General features: G+C 43.7%; 2 protein-coding genes across 5 annotated transcripts in view; one reads left to right on the top strand and one right to left on the bottom strand.

Annotated features, from left to right (window-relative positions):
* MPP7 (MAGUK p55 scaffold protein 7) overlaps positions 1-24,110 on the bottom strand; it is a 508,595-nt gene that overhangs the window by 295,989 nt on the left and 188,496 nt on the right. The gene's annotated exons all lie outside the window — the stretch shown is intronic.
* Positions 21,978-24,110, top strand: part of LOC137519617 (uncharacterized) — a 32,858-nt gene continuing 30,725 nt past the window's right edge. Inside the window, exon 1 of the mRNA XM_068238591.1 lies at positions 21,978-22,244. Within this exon, the coding sequence (XP_068094692.1) occupies positions 22,219-22,244 (26 nt within the window). The 5' untranslated portion in view covers positions 21,978-22,218. The remainder of the gene's footprint in view (positions 22,245-24,110) is intronic.

Genomic DNA, 24,110 nt, shown 5'->3' with positions numbered 1-24,110 from the left:
GTTCCTTGCTTCTATATATCACACTGTATCAGATTTTTTCTGGCGTATACTATGTGGAAACAGTGATATATTAAATGCAGTGATACATAGTTGAATTTCCACCAGGCCCTTAGTAACCTGTCAGGCTCCTGTAGTAATTGTGACATCTAGTGGCCAGGAAGATATAAGCAGCCTGAGAGGAGAAAGGCTACAATACCAAGGAATGTATGTGTGCTTTACATTGAGGGTGTTTGAAAATGCACAACTTGCTGCATAATTTGCACGTGATCTATCTCAATGGTGATGCAGAGGAATGCGTTTTTACATGCTTTTCTTTATTATTTTAAATATGTAACTATTTTATTCCATTAAGGAGGTTAATTAAAACGCACATATTAAAAAATTGCATTAGGATGCAAAACAAAAATGCATACAAAAACGCAGTAAAAAAAACAAAATTGCACTGCCTAGTGTGCTCCCAGCCAGAGAGGAAATGACAGCGAGTTAAGCATGTATTATTCATTTGCAGGTACATCATGAGGGAGATGGACTAGTCCAAAACCCTTCAGTTCAGTCAGATTTTTGGCAATTTACTGTAATTGTGAGCGACATGGGGGAAAAAAGTAATTTTTAGAACACTTTACCTAGGAATAAATGTATATGTTATACAAATATAAGTCAAGTGCCAGTCAACTGATCTGCAGTTACTGAATTTGAATTAGCTCCTGCAGTTCTTAGGTAGGATTAGTAAATTTCCAGTATAATCCTCCAGATTTAGGTTCCTATCAAACAAAAATTTGATTTAAATCATCTTCCGGGAACAGAAAAAAACAAAAACCTCTCGTACACATCCTCATTTCACTGACCCAAGAGGTAAAATAAATTGGGACAATTAAACAGCTGTCGATCACACAGCTGGCATATAGTTAACTTGCAGTTCATTAACCAATAACGGGGGTCGAGGAGATGCCAATAAGTCTTGTAACAAATAAAAGGTTTTCTTTACAGGTTCTTATGCTGATGCTCATCTTTTAGAGCAGAGAGGAAGTACTGAGTTCAGATCCGCTTTAAAGAGAACCTGAACTGAAAATAAAAAGTCAAAATAACCATACGCAGGTCATACTTACCTCCCGTATAGTCTACTCACCAATTTCTTTCTCCTCTCCTGCGTCTCCTCCGTCCTCCATTTTAAAAAAGGCCATTACACCATAACAGCTTCCTGGTGAGCACACTGCTAAACTGTAATATCACTCACTTGAGCCATAGGGAAACATGGACATTACCTTGCACATTCAGTTGTAACTGACAGCAACTGGTATATTTCAGTTCTGACAAAATATTGTCAGAACTGGAAGGGATCCCTGTAAGAAGAAAATGGTGAGCTTCTGAGAGGAACTGATGGTGATGTTAGTATGTACTATTCATTTGCAGCTACATCATGTGTTTATTTTAAATAATTTTCCTTGCTTCAGGTTCCCTTTAAAGAGACACTGAAGCGAAAAAAAAATATAATATAGTGAATTGGTTGTGTACTACGAATAATTACTAGAAGATTAGCAGCAAAGAAAATATTCTCATACTTTTATTTTCAGGTATATAGTGTTTTTTCTAACATTGCATCATTCTATAATATGTGCAGATTACACAACACTCAGCATTCAAAATGATTCTTTCAGAGCAGTCTGTGAAGTAATGACCTCTCCTCTGGCAAAGAAAAAGTAAACAGTTCACTTACAGTTGAGATAATAAAAGTCAGGTGTTCATAAGCGAGTCCCACATTATTTGGTTTTATGAGGATCAAAAGTTGGGGGTAACCTACACACGTGTATATATGGTGTGTGTACAAGGCTTAAACACTAGAAGGTCTTTTATTACAATATTAATAATTGGTCACATATGACATAATATGAAAAATCGTCATTATTACACATGTCACATTCAATTGCCTAACGCACGTTTCGCCGTCTTTAGAATGGCCCCTTCTTCAGAGGCTTAATATCATAGGTAAGCAGTATGTGAGAAAGACAAAGTGGAGGGTGAACAGTCATCCTGGAACGAAAAAACACAGACACACCAGGAGCCCAAATGTTGCAGTACGTCACAAATAATAGAAAAAGCAAAAAAAAAAAAAAAACAGAGGGTACTCACAAAGGGAGGTTGCAAAGGGGCAACCAACCACTGCAGGCAGATGGAGATCAATAAACCCAACTCCACTCGGGGGTCCAGGCTAGCCGGAGGCGGTAGCACTTTTTGAGGAAAAAAAGGCCCTTGAGTGGGGGTCCGAGGGTATCCCCTACCTTGAGCAGGGGGTGGGTATATAATGCACAATCAGGATGAAAAGGCACACGGAAAATGATACAATTAATTAAAAGCAATAAAATAAATAAGTTTGAGGTGGCGTACCTCAATGAAGACAAATTCATATAAAAAAAGATTGCTATTAAATGATGCTATTAAAGTTTATTTTATATGTCTTCACTGAGGTAAGGCCCGGTTCACATCTGGGTATTTGCGGAGCCAGCCATACGGATCAGGCCATCAGGATCAAGTAAAAACTGTCAGCTTTCTATTTGTTCCTATGTAGCTGAAAAACTTTCCGTTTCCGTTCTGCTGAGCGAAACAGTCCGGAAAATTGGGTCCTGCTGCATTTTTTTGTCCCTTAAGCAGAACGGACAACAGAACCGTATGGCAAAAGCTAATGTGATCCGAGCCTAAGCCACCTCAAAATTTATTTTATTTTTTTTAAATTAATTTCATTATTTTCTGGGCGCCTTTTCATCCTGTTAGTACGTGAGAAAGGGCGGTTAAAACCATAAATTAATATAGTCATATCAGCATAGGATGGTTCTTAAAGAGAACCAGAGGTGGAATATTAAAATCATATGCACAATGACAAGCCTCTGTGTCATTCTATTGCCGCTGCCAGCCCCCCGCACTATGCTGCCCCCCCTAAAAATATTGCCAGGCTAGCGACAATCTGCTTGTCGCTAGCCTGCTGTGTTTACCTGAGGATTGTCAGTCAGCCTCCTCAGCATCGCCGCTTCCATGACAGGCCCCCCCCCCCCCCCCCCCCTGCCACTCTCCCCCTTGAAGTTTTCCACATTTTGTCATATTACTGCCACAAACATCAATCAATGTTATTGGAATTCCACGTGAAAGACCAACACAAAGTGATGTACATGTGAGAAGCGGAACGAAAATCATACATGATTCCAAACATTTTTTGCAAATACATAACTGCAAAGTAGGGTGTGCGTAATTATTCAGCCCCCTTTGGTCTGAGTGCAGTCAGTTGCCTACAGACATTGCCTGATGAGTGGTAATGACTAAATAGAGTGCACCTGTGTGTAATCTAATGTCAGTACAAATACAGCTGCTCTGTGACGGCCTCAGAGGTTGTCTAAGAGAATATTGGGAGCAACAACACCATGAAGTCCAAAGAACACACCAGACAGGTCAGAGATAAAGTTATTGAGGAATTTAAAGCAGGCTTAGGCTACAAAAAGATTTCCAAAGCCTTGAACATCCAATGGAGCACTGTTCAAGCGATCATTCAGAAATGGAAGGAGTATGGAAGAGTGGCAAGAAGAAAGCCATTGTTAACAGAAAAGTATAAGAAGTCCTGTTTGCAGTTTGCCACAAGCCATGTGGGGGACACAGCAAACATGTGGAAGAAGGTGCTCTGGCCAGATGAGACCAAAATGGAACTTTTTGGCCAAAATGCTATGTGTGGTGGAAAACTAACACTGCACATCACTCTGAACACACCATCCCCACTGTCACATAAGGTGGTGGCAGCATCATGCTCTGGGGGTGCTTCTCTTCAGCAGGGACAGGGAAGCTGGTCAGAGTTGATGGGAAGATGGATGAAGCCAAATACAGGGCAATCTTGGAAGAAAACCTCTTGGAGTCTGCAAAAGACATGAGACTGGGGCGGAGGTTCACCTTCCAGCAGGACAACGACCCTAAACATAAAGCCAGGGCAACAATGGAATGGTTTAAAACAAAACATATCTATGTGTTAGAATGGCCCAGTCAAAGTCCAGATCTAAATCCAATCGAGAATCTGTGGCAAGATCTGAAAACTGCTGTTCACAAATGCTGTCCATCTAATCTGACTGAGCTGGAGCTGTTTTGCAAAGAAGAATGGGCAAGGATTGCAGTCTCTAGATGTGCAAAGCTGGTAGAGACATACCCTAAAAGACTGGCAGCTGTAATTGCAGCAAAAGGTGGTTCTACAAAGTATTGACTCAGGGGGCTGAAAAATTATGCACACCCCACTTTGCAGTTCCTTTTTTTTAAAAACATGTTTGAAATCATGTATGATTTTCATTCCACTTCTCATGTGTACACCACTTTGTATTGGTCTTTCACGTGGAATTCCAATAAAATACAGTGTTCTCCCCAGAATTTTTTTCCAGCCGGGTGGCATGAAATAGTAGCCGGGTGGCATGAAAAAGCAGCCGGGTGGGACGAGATGAAAATGCAGGCAACTGTGCTTACAGCATAGGAGGAGGTGAGCCGATGACAGCCGGGTGATCACTAAATCTAGCCGGGTGGAGCACCCGGCTAAAAGAGCCTGGGGAGAACACTGAAATAGATTCATGTTTGTGGCAGCAATATGACAAAATGTGGAAAACTTCAAGGGGGCCGAATACTCTTGCAAACCACTGTATATTTTTCAGCATTAATCTGATTTGGTATATAATATAATATCCTGTGCCCGGTTCAGGACACTGGCCAGCCCACCCCCTCTTTATGCATGCAGTCTTTTACCTCTCTATTGGCTAGCTTGTGAAACCTAACTTCAAAAATGGAAAACAAAATATTGATTTGAAGCCAGAAGATATTTTCGGTTTTTGAATCTAGTTTGTTAGTAAATTACCATTTTTCTTAAGACCACATTGTTTTGTGGTACAAAACTGCCCTGCATGCTTTTACTTAATGGCTTCATACAACACGAGTACATATTATATTAAAAATGTAAGTATAAAGGTAGGCTCAGTTACAGAACTTCAAAGCGTAACCACTTCCCAAAGAACGTCTCCTTCCAAAGAACCAAAGCAACCATTAGACAAAGGATGGCCTCTCCAAAACCACAGGACTGCTGCTATTCAGCTAGAACCACACACTTGTAGTAGCGGGACCGCTCTTATTCTCAAGTAGGAAATAATAGGCAGCAAGTTTTTGAAAAGCATCCAAGCATTGCAGCAATTCCACACTGACTGCACCGCCGACGAAGCATATGAATCACCTCTAGTGAGATCTAATGGCCTCCGCAAGCCATCGCTCTACTTGGCTTGTCCAAGCAAGCACAACCGCTTTACAAATCCCTGCTATTTGTCCTAAATCCACAATTACAAACACTGGCAGCCATGGCCATCCCGCCGCTGCATCTACAAGCCTCCAAACAGGGATTTAAAGGACATCACATCTGTTTGTAATAGTTTGGGTACTTTTTAAAAGACAGAACTTATTGTCCTGGAGCCTCGACTGAAAGCACCTGTCATAAAACATACTGGACATATCGGCCTAAACAATGGTTATGTCTTTGTAATGCTGGAAAGACATTCTGTAATACTGTCCAATTAAATGTTTATTGGGGGGAAAAATTGGCATATATTTTATCATTCACTGACTTGTTACATGATCCAAAGAATACAGACACGCCTACTGACTAAAAGGTTTAAAGAGAGTCTGAAGCGAGAATAAATCTCGCTTCAGACCTCATAAATAGCAGGGGCATGTGTGCCCCTGCTAAAACGCCGCTATAGCGCGGCTTAACGGGGGTCCCTTCACCCCCAAATCCCCCTCGATACACCGGGGGAGCGCTTCCTGGTTGGGGCAGGGCTAACCGCCGCAGCCCTGCCCCACGCGCGTCTGTCAGCGCGTATCTCCGCCTCTCCCCGCCCCTCTCAGTCTTCCTTCACTGAGAGGGGCGGGGGAGAGGCGGCGATGCGCCGCTGACAGACGCGACTGGAGGCAGGGCTGCAGCCGTTAGCCCTGCCTCCAGGAAGAGACAGCCAGCGACTTTTTCTACGACACACTTTTGCGGGGGGTGGGTTGGGGGTGAAGGGACCCCCGTTTAGCCGCGGGATAGCGGCGTTTTAGCAGGGGCACATGTGCCCCTGCTATTTATGAGCTCTGAAGCGAGATTTATTCTCGCTTCAGAGTCTCTTTAAATGTACCAGCCACATCCACTAACTACATGGGATCAACCATACCGCCATGTAGTATGTTTAGGAAAATAATTGGAGCGCAAGGCGTTGTATCGCAGAGCTCAGTGACCTTCAGTGCGGTAGCTCCATAGGGTGGAGTTCATAAATACTGCTAGACAAAACAAATAACATTTATATTGCTCTTTTCTCCTGGTGGACTCAAAGCACCAGAGCTGCAGCCACTAGGATGCACTCAGTAGGCAGTAGCAGTGTTCAGGGGGTCTTGCCCAAGGACTCCTACTGAATAGGTGCTGGCTTACTGAACAGGAAGAGACGGGAGTCAAACCCCGGTCTTCTGTGTCAAAGTGCACAACTAAAGTCTGCCTTAGTAAACAAGATTGGTTTTTCGACAGCTTGGCACCATGTATTTTTGGTGAGATAGATCAGTGTGTTTTTCTTAAAGTGGAATAAAATTACATATTAAATAACATAAATCATCTAATAAAAAATATTTATTTAGTTACGTATGCTGTTTTTAGTGTTCACTGTCAGATTCAAGAGAAATGTGATATGAAAGGAAAAAAAAAAAAAAAAAAAAAGAATATAACTTTTCTGCAGCTTACATCTTACTGGTTCTCTCTGATGCCAAAAGTGACATCACTTCTGCCCTTTTTTTAAACCCAGCTTAGTGTTAATTGTAAATCACTGCTTATTTTACAGATTACTGTCCCTCCCACAGCAAACATCACCTAGATAACAGGCTGGTATCACTGTGTAAACTCTTCTAAGGTAGAAAGGGAGTCAATTATCTACTGGTCATAGTGTCCTTATCTTATCTGAATTGGGAAGCTTCTGTTATTTGCATATTGAAATAAGCTTGTTACAGTAGAAAAAAAAAGGACTTCCCTCAATCCTGTTGGCACTGCACAGTTTGGCACAGTTCATAAAAGGCACACAGACCAGGGGGAAAGAAAATGAGGGGATATATAGGGACCAGTTTAAACAAAAAATGGTTTACATATATATTTTTGGATGTTACGGAACCTGAGGTGAGAGGGATATGTAAGGTGCGATATTTGTTCACCTTTACACAATACCAGTTGCCTAGCAGTTCTGATGATCTTTCTGGCATCAATAGTGTCTGAATCACACACCTGCAAGCAAGCTTGTGGGTAATCCAGTCAGACTGGAGTCAGAATCATCTGACTTGCATGTTTGTTCATGGCCTGTGGCTACAAATATTAAACGCAGTGAATCAGCAGCATAGCCAGTGAATTGCTTTTTTGCAAGCATGCAGAAGAGCATTTGGCAGCTTTCGGCAGCTCAAAGCAACAATCTGCTTTGTTCACCCCTGCAGGGGAACATGAAGGTGTGGTGGTAAAAGACCCTGAAAGCAACCTGCTACTTCCAGGGGTTGCCTCAAATGACAGGAAAAATAGGAATTAAAGCGTAGCATTTGCACAAATGACAGATTTTTCAATTTTCCACTTTTTTAATCATTTTTTAGGCTTTTGTAAAGATAAGTAGCGGATAAGCACCTTTTGAAAGTTAAAAGGATATTCCATCTGTTTACATGCACCTGCACTTTCATTGTATGTTGCTTGATACAACTGATCATTAAACTGCATTAGTGTCAGATTTCTGTTCTCTTCTTGTGTTTTAACAAAACAATATTACAAAGGTATTTAGAAAATGACATAGATGAGATCAAGTGAAGGAGAGTTAGTTGTAACGCAAAAAAAAAATCTACAAAGAAGCTTAAAGAGGAAATGTAACCAAGGATTGAACTTTATCCCAATCAAGAAGTTTTAAATCAGGATGATACCATTTATTGGCTAACTACAAATGAATAGGAATGAACAAGCTTTCGGCCTTGCAGCCTTCGTCTGGCTTATATCCTGTTAGTTTGCAAGCTGGTGGTACAGACAGCTTATATACATGCAACATCAAAAGGGAAAACAGATATTTTTTTCAAGCATAAATACATGTCATTAAGATGCCTTAAAGGATACTCAAACTGAAATGTGACATAATGAGATAGACGTGTATGTACAGTGCCTAGCACACAAATAACTATGCTGTGTTCCTTTTTTTCTTTCTCTGCCTGAAAGAGTTAAATATCAGGTATGTAAGTGGCTGACTCAGTCCTGACTTAGACAGGAAGTGACTACAGTGTGACCCTCACTGATAAGAAATTCCCTTTTTTTTTACCTCTTTCTTGCTCTTAGAAGCCATTTTCTGCTAGGAAAGTGTTTTATAGTTGGAATTTCTTATCAGTGAGGGTCACACTGTAGTCACTTCCTGTCTGAGTCAGGACTGAGTCAGCCACTTTCATACCTTATATTTAACTCTTTCAGGCAGAGAAAGAAAAAAACGAACACAGCATAGTTATTTGTGTGCTAGGCACTGTACATACACAATGTCTATCTCATTATGTCTCATTTCAGTTCGGATATCCTTTAATAAACACAGACCATTCACACATCCCAATCAGTAGCTGATACCTCCTTCCCCATGAGAAATATTTACCTATTCTCAAACTGATCATCAGGGGGCTTCTGTATGGCGGATATTGCGGCAGAACCCCTCCCACAGTGTGATGTCAGCACCTTGGTACTGACATCACACTGTGCGAGCCTTGTTGCATTGTGGGAAATAACAGCTGTTTCCAACTGCAAAAAAATGCAGCAACTCTTTCCACAGACATCCCCTGCCAGCAGTAAAGATGTCCCCATATGACAAATTTCAAAACGTAAATCGGAGAGGAAAGAGTTTAAAACGGAAAACACTGACTAGATCATTTTTAAATAATTGTTGAGAAATTAAGCACTTTTTTTTTCATTACGCGACTTTCACTGCAGTACCTATTTAAAAAACAGAAAGGAGAACGAAATCGTGAAATCCATGTAACTTGCATACAGCGATACATATTTTATAATTTTGTGAAGAGCAGATTCCACAGAAACTCTCGCAGGATTACCCGCCAATGCAACCGTGTAATGTTCTCCTATGCAGACCCCTCCAATCCCCCCACCTCTGTGAAACAGCCCATGTCTACCTAATCACAGAGACTTCCATCTTAGTCTAGACAGCATTAACTACACATGATCCCATTGCCAAGATCCTAAAACCTGTAAGGACAGTAAAGGCATTGATATTCTGCCTATATATATATATGTGAGGGATTCAGATCTGGAAAATCTATAAAGATACTTCAGCCATGAAAGTTATATGGTGTTCTAACAATCAATGACAAGAGCAGACAGGAAGCCATGTTGCTGGTGACGCCCATCTAGCTGTGTGATCTCTACAATACGCCATACGTGAGCGGGTTTATAGTGTATGCTTAGCTTTCTTTTACGGCTATTAAAGCAGAACTCCGGGAAGAAGTAAAAAATACCCTGTAGTGCAGTAAGGTGTTCATTACAAATCATGAATAATATTATTACAATACTGTTTGCTTTAGTGATTCATATTGATTTTTATATTATCGCCCCACATTCCTCAGTACTGTAAGAACCAGACTGGAAGTTTGATGCTTGTTTAACTGCTCCGCACAAAAAGGAGAGAGTACTAAAACTCGCCCTCACCTGAGTTAGAGTGGAGGCGTCTCTAGCTGAGCTGGACGTGTCTGTACCATGTGTGAGAAATACAATCTCTAGGCCCTAGAACCTGCCTCGCTGCCCTTAAAGGGACTCTAAAGTGAAAATAAACTTATGAGATTATGAATTATATGTGCAGAACAGATAAGAAATAGAACATTAGTAACAAAGAAAAGAGTCTCATATTGTTTCCAGTACAGGAAGTTAAGAAACTTCAGTAGTTATCTATACAAAAGAGTTTCTCTGAGCCATTTGACCCAACTTGCATCCTTGGGTCAGAGACAGTCCTATTTTCTGAAGCACTTCTACATCAAAGAAACAGTGAGGCCTGGTGCACACCAAAAACCGCTAGCAGATCCGCAAAATGCTAGCAGATTTTGAAACGCTTTTTGTTATTTTTCTATGGCGTTTTGCTAGCGTTTTGCGGATTGTTGCAGCGGATTTCAGTATAGTAGATTTCATATATTGTTACAGTAAAGCTGTTACTGAACAGCTTCTGTAACAAAAACGCCGGCAAAACCGCTCTGAACAGGCGTTTTTCAGAGCGGTTTGCGCATTTCCTATACTTAACATTGAGGCAGAAACGCACCCGTAATCCAAAATCTGCAGCAGCCCGGGAGTATGCGTTTCTGCAAAACGCCTCCCGCTCTGGTGTGCACTAGCCCATTGAAATACATTACCCTAGCGGATCCGCACCCGCAGGCGGATCGCAAACCGCAGCGGAAACGTTCTGGTGTGCACTAGGCCTGAGAGAGCTTCAGATAAGGTTTTACTGCAGGGGAGTTCAAAGGATCATTAGCTCTGCACTGTTTCATAGTTTAAAATACAGTGTGAGGTTTGCAATTGCAAATATGGCAGCATGCTACACACACATATATATATATATTCTATATATATATATAAGACTCTATTCTTTGCTACTGATGTTCTATTAATGTTCCATACTACACACACACACACTTCATTACATCATAAGTTTTTTTTTTTTTTTTCGCTTCAGTGTCACTTTAACCCCGCTGCCGCCTAACTATGTACATGTTTACAAGCCCATTGGCTAATACACTGCTGGGGTTAGAAGGAAATAAAATCCTGGCATTTCCACCCTCAGAATCATGTGCACAAGGCTTTGAGGCCCAGCTAACACAAATGAATGATAAAAATAGCCGCCCTTCTGAGCATCACTTGCTGCCAGACGCTGTGGCCTTATCTAGTATCATGGCACAAGTGTGACCCCAACACACTATCATAGCAGCTCTGCTCTTGCCTGGAAAAATGCTTTGCAGACCCAGATCCTACCTTCACCAGCAATGCACATGTACCCTCCGATCTGAGAGGATTCCAGCGGTAACCTGTGACGCTACAGAGAACTACATCCCAAGATTATTAAAGCGGTATTGTCAAAATAAAAATCAAATTTAAACAGCAACTGGTCTGAGTGTATTAAGTGATAAAGATGCTAATCCTGCATTCAAAATTTGTAAAACTTTTTCTGCTGTTATGTTTGTAGTTATCACATACTTTAGGAGCACTGGCCCTAGTGCCAAAGAGTTGAATGCTGAGAGTTCTTTTTATCTATAATATATTCCTCCTCTTCCATTATTTTCCCTGCCAGCTTCTTATCTGACACACCCTCTGATTACTTGTGTTTACAAGCAAGGCTGAGGTGACTCAATGATTGGATATGTAAACAAAAAAAGACAGAGCATTTCCTAGTATACACCGCAGTGGGAGTGTCTGAAGACTCTGGGAGGAGGGCAGCTAATGAATACACAATGAGCAAGAGAAGGGAGGGGGGGAAACAAGAGTCAGGGAGGATATGATGTCAGCATTAGCTTGGCAAGATGGCCACTGCCTAGAATAGGATTTTCTGCTTTTCCTTTGTAAAATTCACAGGAATAATTACGTGGATAGCACAATACATCTGTTATGTAAGTAGAAGTAGTATTTATCTACTTATATATGCGTTTTCATTTCTAGGTTACCTTGGGTGTCGCTTGTTCCTTAACCGGTTCAGCGCCGCAGTGCCGAAAATCTCATGCATCCGAACAACGTTCACCTCCCATTCATTCGCCTATAACTTTATTGCTACTTATCACAATGAATTGATCTATATCTTGTTTTTTCTGCCACTAATTAGGCTTTCTTTGGGTAGTACATTTTGCTAAGATTTATTTTTTTCTAAATCCATTTTAACAGGAAGATTAAGAAAGAAATGAAAAAAATAATTATTTCTCAGTTTTTGGCCATTATAGTTTGAAATTAATATACGCTACCGTAATTAAAACTCATGTATTTTATTTGCCCATCTGTCCCGGTTATTACACAGTTTAAACGATGTCCCTATCACATTTTATGGTGCCGATATTTCATTTAGAAATAAAGGTGCATTTTTTCAATTTGCGTCCATCACTATTTATAAGCTTATAATTTTAAATAATATAATAACATACTCTCTTGACGTGCATATTTAAAAAGTTCAGACCCTTGGGTAACTATTTATGTTGTTTTTGTTTTTTTTCTTATTGTATTTTTTTTTTTTTTTATAAAAAATGTATGTGGGTAATTTTTGATGTGGGAGGGAAACTGCCTATTTTAAATGTAAAATATTATAATTCTTTAATTAACCACTTCCCGACTGCCATATATACAGTGGAGGAAATAATTATTTGACCCCTCACTGATTTTGTAAGTTTGTCCAATGACAAAGAAATGAAAAGTCTCAGAACCGTATCATTTCAATGGTAGGTTTATTTTAACAGTGGCAGATAGCACATCAAAAGGAAAATCGAAAAAATAACCTTAAATAAAAGATAGCAACTGATTTGCATTTCATTGAGTGAAATAAGTTTTTGAACCCACTAACAATAAAAGACTTAATACTTAGTGGAAAAAACCTTGTTTGCAAGCACAGAGGTCAAACGTTTCCTGTAATTGATGACCAAGTTTGCACACATTTTAGGAGGAATGTTGGTCCACTCCTCTTTGCAGATCATCTCTAAATCCCTAAGGTTTCGAGGCTGTCTCTGTGCAACTCTGAGCTTGAGCTCCCTCCATAGGTTTTCTATTGGATTAAGGTCCAGAGACTGACTAGGCCACTCCATGACCCTAATGTGCTTCTTCTTGAGCCACTCCTTTGTTGCCTTTGCTGTATGTTTTGGGTCATTGTCGTGCTGGAACACCCATCCACGATTTTTTTTCAGTTTCCTGGCAGAGGGAAGGAGGTTGTCGTTCAGGATTTCACGAACATGGCTCCGTCCATTTTCCCGTTAATGCGATTAAGTTGTCCTGTGCCCTTAGCAGAAAAACACCCCCAAAGCAAAATGTTTCCACCCCCATGCTTGACGGTGGAGACGGTGTTTTGGGGGTCATAGGCAGCATTTTTCTTCCTCCAAACACAGCGAGTTGAGTTAATGCCAAAGAGCTCTATTTTGGTCTCATCAGACCACAGCACCTTCTCCCAGTCACTCACAGAATCATTCAGGTGTTCATTGGCAGACTTCAGACGGGCCTGCACATGTGCCTTCTTGAGCAGGGGGACCTTGCGAGCCCTGCAGGATTTTAATCCATTGCGGTGTAATGTGTTTCCAATGGTTTTCTTGTGGTCCCTGCTAATTTGAGGTCATTCACTAACTCCTCCCGTGTAGTTCTAGGATGCTTTTTCACCTTTCTCAGAACCATTGACACCCCACGAGGTGAGATCTTGCGTGGAGCCCCAGAGCAAGGTCGATTTATGGTCATTTTGTGCTCCTTCCATTTTCGAACAATCGCACCAACAGTTGTCACCTTCTCTCCCAGCTTCTTGCTAAGGGCTCTTTCACACTAGAGGCTGCGGTAGAAAAGGCTGAAAGTCAGCCTTTTGCTTAACGCCAATACATAGCGTTTTCAAAGCATTTTCAAAGCGTTTTGAAAGAGTTTTACAGCCCATATGAAAACGTCCTTTTTTTTTTCTTCTATAAAAATCAGTGAACAAGATAGCTGTAAAACGCTTTGAAAAGGCTTTGAAAACGCTGAAGTTGGCGTTTTCCATTGACTATCATTAAAACGCCAACAGCCAACTTCGGCTGTAAACCGCCCTGAAAAAGCTCCTGGGAGCGTTGAAACGCAACGCTCCAAAACGCCGCGTTAGATGTGAAAGGTAAAATGCAAGTCTATGGACTTTCTTTTACCTAGCAAAACGCCAACTTCGGCCGTGGCGTTAAAACGCCGAAAAATCCCTCTGGTGTGAAAGGGCCCTAATGGTTTTGTAGCCCATTCCAGCCTTGTGCAGGTCTACAATTTTGTCTCTGACATCCTTGGACAGCTCTTTGGTCTTTCCCATGTTGGAGAGTTTGGAGTCTGCTTGATTGATTGATTCTGTGGACAGGTGTCTTTTATACAGGTGACTAGTTAAGACAGGTGTCCTTAATGAGGGTGACTAATTGAGTAAAAGTGTCTAACCACTCTGTGGGAGCCAGAACTCTTAATGGTTGGTAGGGGTTCAAAAACTTATTTCACTCAATGAAATGCAAATCAGTTGCTATCTTATATTTAAGGTTATTTTTTCGATTTTCCTTTTGCTGTGCTATTTGCCACTGTTAAAATAAACCTACCATTGAAATGATACTGTTCTGAGACTTTTCATTTCTTTGTCATTGGACAAACTTACAAAATCAGTGAGGGGGCAAATAATTATTTCCTCCACTGTACAATTGGCGGCCGGAAAGTGGATCCCGCAAGGACCGTCGTATAGACAAATGGCGGCGGTCCTTTTGAGAGCATGGGCGGCGCGATCGGCCGCCGGGGACTGGCTCCGCCTACCTCGCGCTGTAACCCGCTGGCCGTTCGGAAGCTCCGGCGGGTTACTAGCACCCGGATCGCCGCATACAAAGTGTATAATACACTTTGTAATGTATACAAAGTGTATTATACAGGCTGCCTCCTGCCCTGGTGGTCCCAGTGTCCGAGGGACCACCAGGGCAGGATGCAGCCACCCTAGTCTGCACCCAAGCACACTGATTTCCCCCCCCCCCTGCCCCCTGATCGCCCACAGCACCCCTCACACCCCTCCCCCCTGCCCACCCCCCAGACCACTGTTTGCACCCAATCACCCCCCTAATCACCCATCAATCCCTCCCTGTCACTATCTGTCAACGCTATTTTTTTTAAGCCCTAAACTGCCCCCTGCTCCCTCCTGATCACCCCCCCACCCCTCAGATTCTCCCCAGACCCTCCCCCTGTGTACTGTATGCATCTATCCCCCTGATCACCTGTCAATCACCCATCAATCACCCCCTGTCACTGCCACCCATCAATCAGTCCCTAACCTGCCCCTTGCGGGCAATCAGATCACCCACCCACACCAATAGATCGCCCGCAGATCCGACGTCAGATCACCTCCCAAGTGCAGTGTTTACATCTGTTCTCTACCCTAAACACCCACTAATTACCCATCAATCACCCCCTATCACCACCTGTCACTGTTACCCATCAGATCAGACCCTAATCTGCCCCTTGCGGGCACCCAATCACCCGCCTACACGCTCAGATTGCCCTCAGACCCCCCCTTATCAATTCGCCAGTGCAATATTTACATCTGTTCTTCCCTGTAATAACCCACTGTTCACCTGTCAATCACCCCGTCACTGCCACCCATCAATCACCCCCTGTCACTGCCACCCATCAATCAGCCCCTAACCTGCCCCTTGCGGGCAATCTGATCACCCACACCAATAGATCGCCCGCAGATCCGACGTCAGATCACCTCCCAAGTGCAGTGTTTACATCTGTTCTCTACCCTAAACACCCACTAATTACCCATCAAACACCCCCTGTCACTGCTACCTATCAGATTAGACCCCTATCTGCCCCTAGGGCACTAAATCACCCGCCCACACCCTCAGAACGCCCTCAGACCCCAGCACTGATCACCTCGCCAGTGCATTGCTTGCCTCTATTCCCCCCTCTAATCACACCTTGAGACACCCATCAATCACCTCCTGTCACCCCCTAGCACACCTACCCATCAGATCAGGCCCTAATTTGCCCCGTGTGGGCTCCTGATCACTCAGCCAAACCCTCAGATCCCCCTCAGACCCCCTTCCGATTACCTCCCCAGTGCATTGATTGCATCTATTTTCCCCTCTAACCACCCCCTGAGACACCCATCAATCACCTCCTGTCACCCCCCCTAGCACTCCTATCCATCAGATCAGGCCCAATACAACCTGTGATCTAAAAGGCCACCCTGCTTATGACCGGTTCCACAAAATTCGCCCCCTCATAGACCACCTGTCATCAAAATTTGCAGATGCTTATACCCCTGAACAGTCATTTTGAGACATTTGGTTTCCAGACTACTCACGGTTTTGGGCCCGTAAAATGCCAGGGCGGTATAGGAACCCCACAAGTGACCACATTTTAGAAAAAGACACCCCAAGGTATTCTGTTAGGTGTATGACAAGTTCATAGAAGATTTTATTTTTTGTCAAAAGTTAGCGGAAATTGATTTTTATTGGTTTTTTTTTTTTCACAAAGTGTCATTTTTCACTGACTTATGACAAAAAAAATCTTCTATGAACTCGCCATACACCTAACGGAATACCTTGGAATACCATAGGGTGTCTTCTTTCTAAAATGGGGTCACTTGTGGGGTTCCTATACTGCCCTGGCATTTTAGGGGCCCTAAACCGTGAGGAGTAGTCTAGAAAACAAATGCCTCAAAATGAATAGGACGTTGGGCCCCTTAGCGCACCTAGGCTGCAAAAAAGTGTCACACATGTGGTACCGCCGTACTCAGGAAAAGTAGTATAACGTGTTTTGGGGTGTATTTTTACACATACCCATGTTGAGTGGGAGAAATCTCTCTGTAAATGGACAATTGTGTGTAAAAAAAATCAAACAATTGTCATTTACAGAGATATTTCTCTCACCCAGCATGGGTATGTGTAAAAATACACCCCAAAACACATTATACTACTTCTCCTGAGTATGGCGGTACCACATGTGACACTTTTTTACACCCCAAGTACGCTAAGGGGCCCAAAGTCCAATGAGTACCTTTAGTATTTCACAGGTCATTTTGCGACATTTGGTTTCAAGACTACTCCTCACGGTTTAGGGCCCCTAAAATGCAAGGGCAGTATAGGAACCCCACAAATGACCCCATTCTAGAAAGAAGACACCCAAAGGTATTCCGTTAGGAGTATGGTGAGTTCATAGAAGATTATATTTTTTGTCACAAGTTAGCGGAAAATGACACTTTGTGAAAAAAAAACAATTAAAATAAATTTCCGCTAACTTATGACAAAAAAAAAAAAAAAATCTTCTATGAACTCACCATACTCCTAACGGAATGCCAATGGGTGTCTTCTTTCTAGAATGGGGTCATTTGTAGGGTTCCTATACTGCCCTGGCATTTTAGGGGCCCTAAACCGTGAGGAGTAGTCTTGAAACAAAAATGACCTTTGAAATCCTTAAGGTACTCATTGGACTTTGGGCCCCTTAGCGCAGTTAGGGTGCAAAAAAGTGCCACACATGTGGTATCGCCGTACTCAGGAGAAGTAGTATAATGTATTTTGGGGTGTATTTTTACACATACCCATGCTGAGTGGTAGAAATATCTCTGTAAATGGACAATTGTGTGTAAAAAAAAATCAAACAATTGTCATTTACAGAGATATTTCTCCCACTCAGCATGGGTATGTGTAAAAATACACCCCAAAACACATTATACTACTTCTCCTGAGTACGACAATACAACATGTGTGGCACTTTTTTGCAGCCTAACTGCGCTAAGGGGCCCAAAGTCCAATGAGCACCTTTAGGCTTTACAGGGGTGCTTACAATTTAGCACCCCCCAAAATGTCAGGACAGTAAACACACCCCACAAATAACCCCATTTTGGAAAGTAGACACTTCACGGTATTCAGAGAGGAGCATAGTGAGTCCGTGGCAGATTTCATTTTTTTTTTGTCGCAAGTTAGAAGAAATGGAAACTTTTTTTTTTTGTCACAAAGTGTCATTTTCCACTTACTTGTGACAAAAAATAATATCTTCTATGAACTCACTATTTCTCTCAGTGAATACTTTGGGATGTCTTCTTTCCAAAATGGGGTCATTTGGGGGGTATTTATACTATCCTGGAATTCTAGCCCCTCATGAAACCTGTCAGGTGGTCAGAAAAGTCAGAGATGCTGGAAAATGGGAAAATTCACTTTTTGCACCATAGTTTGTAAACGCTATAACTTTTACCCAAACCAATAAATATAGGCTGAATGTTTTTTTTTTTTTATCAAAAACATGTTTGTCCACATTTTTCGCACTGCATGTATACAGAAATTTTACTTTATTTGAAAAATGTCAGCACAGAAAGTTAAAAAAAAATCATTTTTTTGACAAAATTCATGTCTTTTTTTGATGAATATAATAAAAAGTAAAAATAGCAGCAGCAATCAAATGGCACCAAAAGAAAGCTTTATTAGTGACAAGAAAAGGAGCCAAAATTCATTTAGGTGGTAGGTTGTATGAGCGAGCAATAAACCGTGAAAGCTGCAGTGGTCTGAATGGAAAAAAAAGTGCCTGGTCCTTAAGGGGGTAAAGCCCACGGTCCTCAAGTGGTTAAAAATGTATGTGGGTGCAGTTTACTATTTTGCCACAAGATGGCCACAGTGAAAAAAGTCCTGGATGTGAACGATCTCGCATCCAGGAACTAAAAATCAGAGGAGAAGTTTCCTGGGGGCAGAAATACCGCGCTCTCTGGATAGAAAGCGTCGGTATTTCTGCAGGGAAGTTAGATCTGTTGGGAATTATATTCCCATTCACTGATCAGGGGGCTAGCGGCGGGTGCGCGCAGCCGCGCACCACGCAGGCAAAGCAGCAGTGTCTATCTGGATGAGAAAGCTCGTCCAGATAGGCCGAACCACTTAAGGCAGTGCTGGAAAATATTGGTGCCCACACAAAATATTGACACTATGGGCACAATTTTGCCATTCATCACTAGAGATGCCTTGGAGAAATCATGGAGAAGCACATGATCAGTTTGATCAGCTGAAAGATTTGTAAGCCACTGATTTGCTGTGATGACTTCCTGGTGTAACACATGATCATGACCAGCAAATCAGAGCCTTATAAATCTATCAGCTGATCAAACTGATCATGTGCTTCTCCATGAGTTCTCCAAAGCTGGGCCATCCCTATTCTTCACTAAGGCTTTGTTCACATCTAAAATCGAAATCGCTGATGGCAGCGATTTTCGTTTTTTTGTGCCTCCACTGCGCGCTGCGATTTTGTACAAAGCGCTTTTGCACAGCCATTCTGTTTTTTTACTTCCTGACGTCAGTCAGGAAATGAACGCTTTCACCTGGAAAATAATAAATACAATGTATTTATTCTTAAAATTGTGAACGCAGTCGAAGAATAAAGCGATTTGAAGGTTTTTCCTATACCTTCCATTTTAGCAAAATTGCCCTAAAAGTGGTACATGCAGCGCTTTGCTGAGCGGAAAGCGGATGAAACGCGCCAATATGAACTGTCCCATAGCGAATCATTGCACAAGCGCTCCTAAGGCAATTTTGAAAATCACTGGCGCTTAAAAAAACTCTGTGAAAGGCCCTAGGTGTGAACAAGCCCTAAGGGTGTACTCACTGTTACTGGTTTAGATATTAATGGCTGTGTGCTGAGTTATTTTAATGGGACAGCAAATTTACACTGTTATACAAGCTGTACACTGACTACATTACATTATATCAAAGTGTCATATCTTCAGTGTTGTCCCATGTACAGGGGTGAGCCTGGGGTGCCTGGCACCTGGGTGCAAGATTTTCTCTGGCGCCTATGGGAGTGGTTAAATTTACCGCGCCCAACAACATAACCACACCAGTGTCCTGCCTAATCACACCCACACCTTCCACCTCTTTCCGCATGCATGTGATACCCCATTCCTACCCCTCTTCCATGGGCTTGCTCCTGGCTGGCTTTGGCTTCCTGCGAGTCTGCTAGTCTCTGGACTGACTCAGGCTGAGAGGCTCTGCGAGTGCGACGCAGTCACACACTGCGTATTTATGGCTGCCTGCGGCCACCCTACTCTCGCTGTCGTAGGCTCCTCCCCCCGCCAAGCCCAAGCGTGAGGTGGGCTGCCTGTATCTTTCCTGTTGCGCCGCGCAGCCTGCCAGTGTTGCCAACCTTTCTCGTTATTTTTTTACTGACAAATACCTAAAAATTTACTGACAAAAGATTATTTTTACTGACAAAATTTCCCCACTAAATGCACATAAGAGACAGCTTTTCCCCATGTAAATGCACATAACAAGAGACAGCTTTTCACCAGCAAATGCACATAACAAGAGACCGCTTTTCACCAGCAAATGCACATAACAAGAGACCGCTTTTCACCAGCAAATGCACATAACAAGAGACCGCTTTTCACCAGCAAATGCACATAAGAAGACAGCTTTTCACCAGCAAATGCACATAAGAAGACAGCTTTTCACCAGAAAATGCACATAAGAAGACAGCTTTTCACCAGCAAATGCACATAATGACAAACAGACAGTGTCCCCAGAATATATAGCCAGGGATATATGTCCCCAGGATAGGTAGCCAGGGGGTATATGCGCCCAGGATAGGTAGCCAGGGGGTATATGCGCCCAGGATAGGTAGCCAGGCGGTATATGCGCCCAGGATAGGTAGCCAGGGGGTATATGCGCCCAGGATAGGTAGCCAGGGGGTATATGCGCCCAGGATAGGTAGCCAGGGGGTAAATGCGCCCAGGATAGGTAGCCAGGGGGTATATGTGCCCAGGATAGGTAGCCAGGGGGTATATGCGCCCAGGATAGGTAGCCAGGGGGTATATGCGCCCAGGATAGGTAGCCAGGGGGTATATGCGCCCAGGATAGGTAGCCAGGGGGTATATGCGCCCAGGATAGGTAGCCAGGGGGTATGTGCGCCCAGGATAGGTAGCCAGGGGGTATGTGCGCCCAGGATAGGTAGCCAGGGGGTATGTGCGCCCAGGATAGGTAGCCAGGGGGTATGTACGCCCAGGATAGGTAGCCAGGGGGTATGTGCGCCCAGGATAGGTAGCCAGGGGGTATGTGTGCCCAGGATAGGTAGCCAGGGGGTATGTGCGCCCAGGATAGGTAGCCAGGTGGTATCTGTGCCCAGGATAGGTAGCCAGGGGGTATGTGCGCCCAGGATAGGTAGCCAGGGGGTATGTGCGCCCAGGATAGGTAGCCAGGGGGTATGTGCACCCAGGATAGGTAGCCAGGTGGTATCTGTGCCCAGGATAGGTAGCCAGGTGGTATCTGTGCCCAGGATAGGTAGCCAGGGGGTATGTGCGCCAGGATAGGTAGCCAGGTGGTATCTGTGCCCAGGATAGGTAGCCAGGTGGTATCTGTGCCCAGGATAGCTAGTGACGGACAGGAGCGCGCCCCGCCGCCGCCGCCGCTCCCTCCTCCGCTCCCCCCTCACCTTTCAGCAGCCCTTAGTCAGACCTCAATCAGCGGGCGACCCGACCAGGAAAAGGGCGCCGGACGCACCCGCTCTATATGCGGAAGTTATGTCACTTCCGCATATCAGTGCGGCGTGCTAGGTCCTAGCGCCCGCCCGCCTGATGGAGGTCTGACGCGGCGGCTAGAGGGAGGGAGCTTGAAGCGGCGGCCACAGGGGGAGAGCGGGGCCGGGCGAGCGGGGCCGGGCGGCGCCTCTCAGAGGCAGGCGCCTGGGTGCCTTGCACCCGCAGCACCCGCCCAGGCTCGGCCCTGCCCATGTAAGATGTAATTAAATAGCTACAAAAATGTGAGAGGTGTAGTCAATTTTCTGAGAAACTAAAGAATGTAACATTGTAACATCTTAAAAATGAGACAGCAGGAATAAAGATTAGATAGGTAGGCCAGATAGATGCATAATTATTCATTTATTCCCATATTAGATGTAATTATAACAGTAGAAATGCCCTACAGTATCTGTACAGTGAAATAACTATATTGCTGCAGCTTGTTGGCAGTTGGGCGGGTGACCTGAGGGGCGGGGCTAAGTGGCTGGTGTCAGGACATGACAGTGGCAGGTGACCCTCACTCACTAGCAAGCTCTTGAATACCCTACACTGCCCAACTGCCAAATGGCTGCAGCAATATGGTTATTTCACTGTACAGATACTGTAGGGCCTACAGTATCTGTACAGTGAAATAACCATATTGCTGCAGCCATTTGGCAGTTGGGCGGGTGACCTGAGGGGCGGGGCTAAGTGGCTGGTGCCATGAGATGACAGTGGCAGGTGACCCTCACTCACTAACCAGCTCTTGACCAAGAGGGAGTCTATCACATTTTCTCCTGGTTTTTTTGCTGTTAGTTTGCTCTTTGGACTTCCAGTCTGCGATTTTCTTTAATACAACTGATCTATTAGCGACTAGCTATATCCAGTGACATTTTTTACCATATTTTTTGGTATTTTTTACCATATTTTTGGTATTTTTTACCATATTTTTGGTCATTTGAACGAATCCAAGATGCACTCAGGACCAGACAGCGAGCGGTAAGTAGAGCCAGCAGAGGACAGCAGAGAGCTGTGGCTGATGGAAGGTCAGCAAGGATAGCCCAGCTAGTGAGTCTGGGGCTACATGGCGGTTATTTATTGCTTGTTTGGGAGAGATTCAGTTATATTTGTTGGATGGACAGTGTAGGCCGGCCTCCTGGCCCTGTATTTGCTGGATGGACAGTGTAGGCCGGCCTCCTGGCCCTGTATTTGCTGGATGGACAGTGTAAGCCGGCCTCCTGGCCCTGTATTTGTTGGATGGACAGTGTAGGCCGGCCTCCTAGCCCTGTATTTGCTGGATGGACAGTGTAGGCCGGCCTCCTGGCCCTGTATTTGCTGGATGGACAGTGTAGGCCGGCCTCCTAGCCCTGTATTTGCTGGATGGACAGTGTAGGCCGGCCTCCTGGCCCTGTATTTGATAAGGATGTTGTACGGATGTGACAGATTAAATGTATGAGCGCTGTAGGCTACATGGTCAGTGGGTACCACTAGTGTTAAATATCTAAAAAGCTATCAGAGAACCGATCTAGATTAAGGCCAGAAACACACTAGATGTCATTGTGCCCGTTTTTCCGCTGACAGCAAAATGCACACGACTCTGCAGGCTATTAAAATATATAGCCTCGCTCATGAAACGCTCGCTGTGACTGTTCACAATATTCCAGGCATTTTAAATTGCACAGCTTTCCAGTTTGTCCTGCATTACGCACACGAACGCAATTACAGTATATGTCGTTGCAAATCCACTCTACTGCACAGGTGCAAGCTTGGCTATTTCCGCCGGAGCCCGAGGGGGAGCTTGTACTGCGCATGCGCAGGAGCGCGGATTGGTTAATATTGTTGCACACTATTCAGGGGCTGGTAGCACAGTGTTCTGAACTGTAATAAATAAATTGCGAGTCACTGAAAATGTTTTAGGAAATTCTTAATGGTCAGAACCATATGATGGTGCAGTGAATCACCAGGCTATATTAGCATTACTACACTGTTGTATCCCAGTTATTTCCTATTGTCTGAGCCTCACAGCCATGAGATGTTAGAGAGCTGTGCAGAATTTACTCACACATTTGCAGCAATAACATTTTGTATAGCCTGCTGCAATGACAGTTTAGGTTTGGAGATCAGAACCTATGTGTGAGGCTGACTCTCTCATTCAGTAGGATCAAAATCACAAAACGAAAACGATGAAAAATCATTAAAAAAAATAAAATAAAAGCAAAATCGCAATTTCGTTTTCAAGTGTGAACAGGGCCTTAGGCTATGATCACAGTGACACATTGCGGTGCGTTTCATGTAAAAACAGGATCACGACGCATGAGAGGAAAAAGTCTCATCGCACGTTATACTTGTGCTGCAACAGTTTCACTGCCACGGTTACCGTAGGCATTATGAGGTACTGCACTGCATTCTCGGCGTAATGCCAATGCTGGAAACAGCCGCCTAATACAGCCAACATGTGAAACGCAGACTTCTTGCAGACTTTGGCTGGCCAGAACTCAATGTGGCTGGCCAAGTCCCCAACTTCAGGATCTGACTAACATATACATTTAGAAAGTTCCTTCTAGTTTGCTGAATACATGATTGATTAAAACAGAACTGAAGATTGCATTAAAACTTACCTCGGGCTTTTGACAGACCCTTCCTGTCCCGTGCCAGTCCTCCACGAATCGCCGTTCTTCCACCGCCAGCTAGTTTGGTTACCGCCGACGTGCCAACTGCGCCAGGATGCCACTGAGCCACACGTATCCTTCGCGTTTCTGCCCGCAATATCTTCTTGCGCTAACAGCGGAATGCTATTGCGGGCAGGAACGCGAAGAAAGATACGTGTTGCCCGGGACGCGCAGGTGCAGTTGCCATCAACTTACA

Source organism: Hyperolius riggenbachi, chromosome 5 (genome assembly GCF_040937935.1).
Source record: "Hyperolius riggenbachi isolate aHypRig1 chromosome 5, aHypRig1.pri, whole genome shotgun sequence".
Classification (NCBI taxonomy): domain Eukaryota; kingdom Metazoa; phylum Chordata; class Amphibia; order Anura; family Hyperoliidae; genus Hyperolius; species Hyperolius riggenbachi.
The sequence above is the reverse complement of the archived record's forward strand: the minus strand, read 5'-3'. Positions and strand labels throughout refer to the sequence as shown.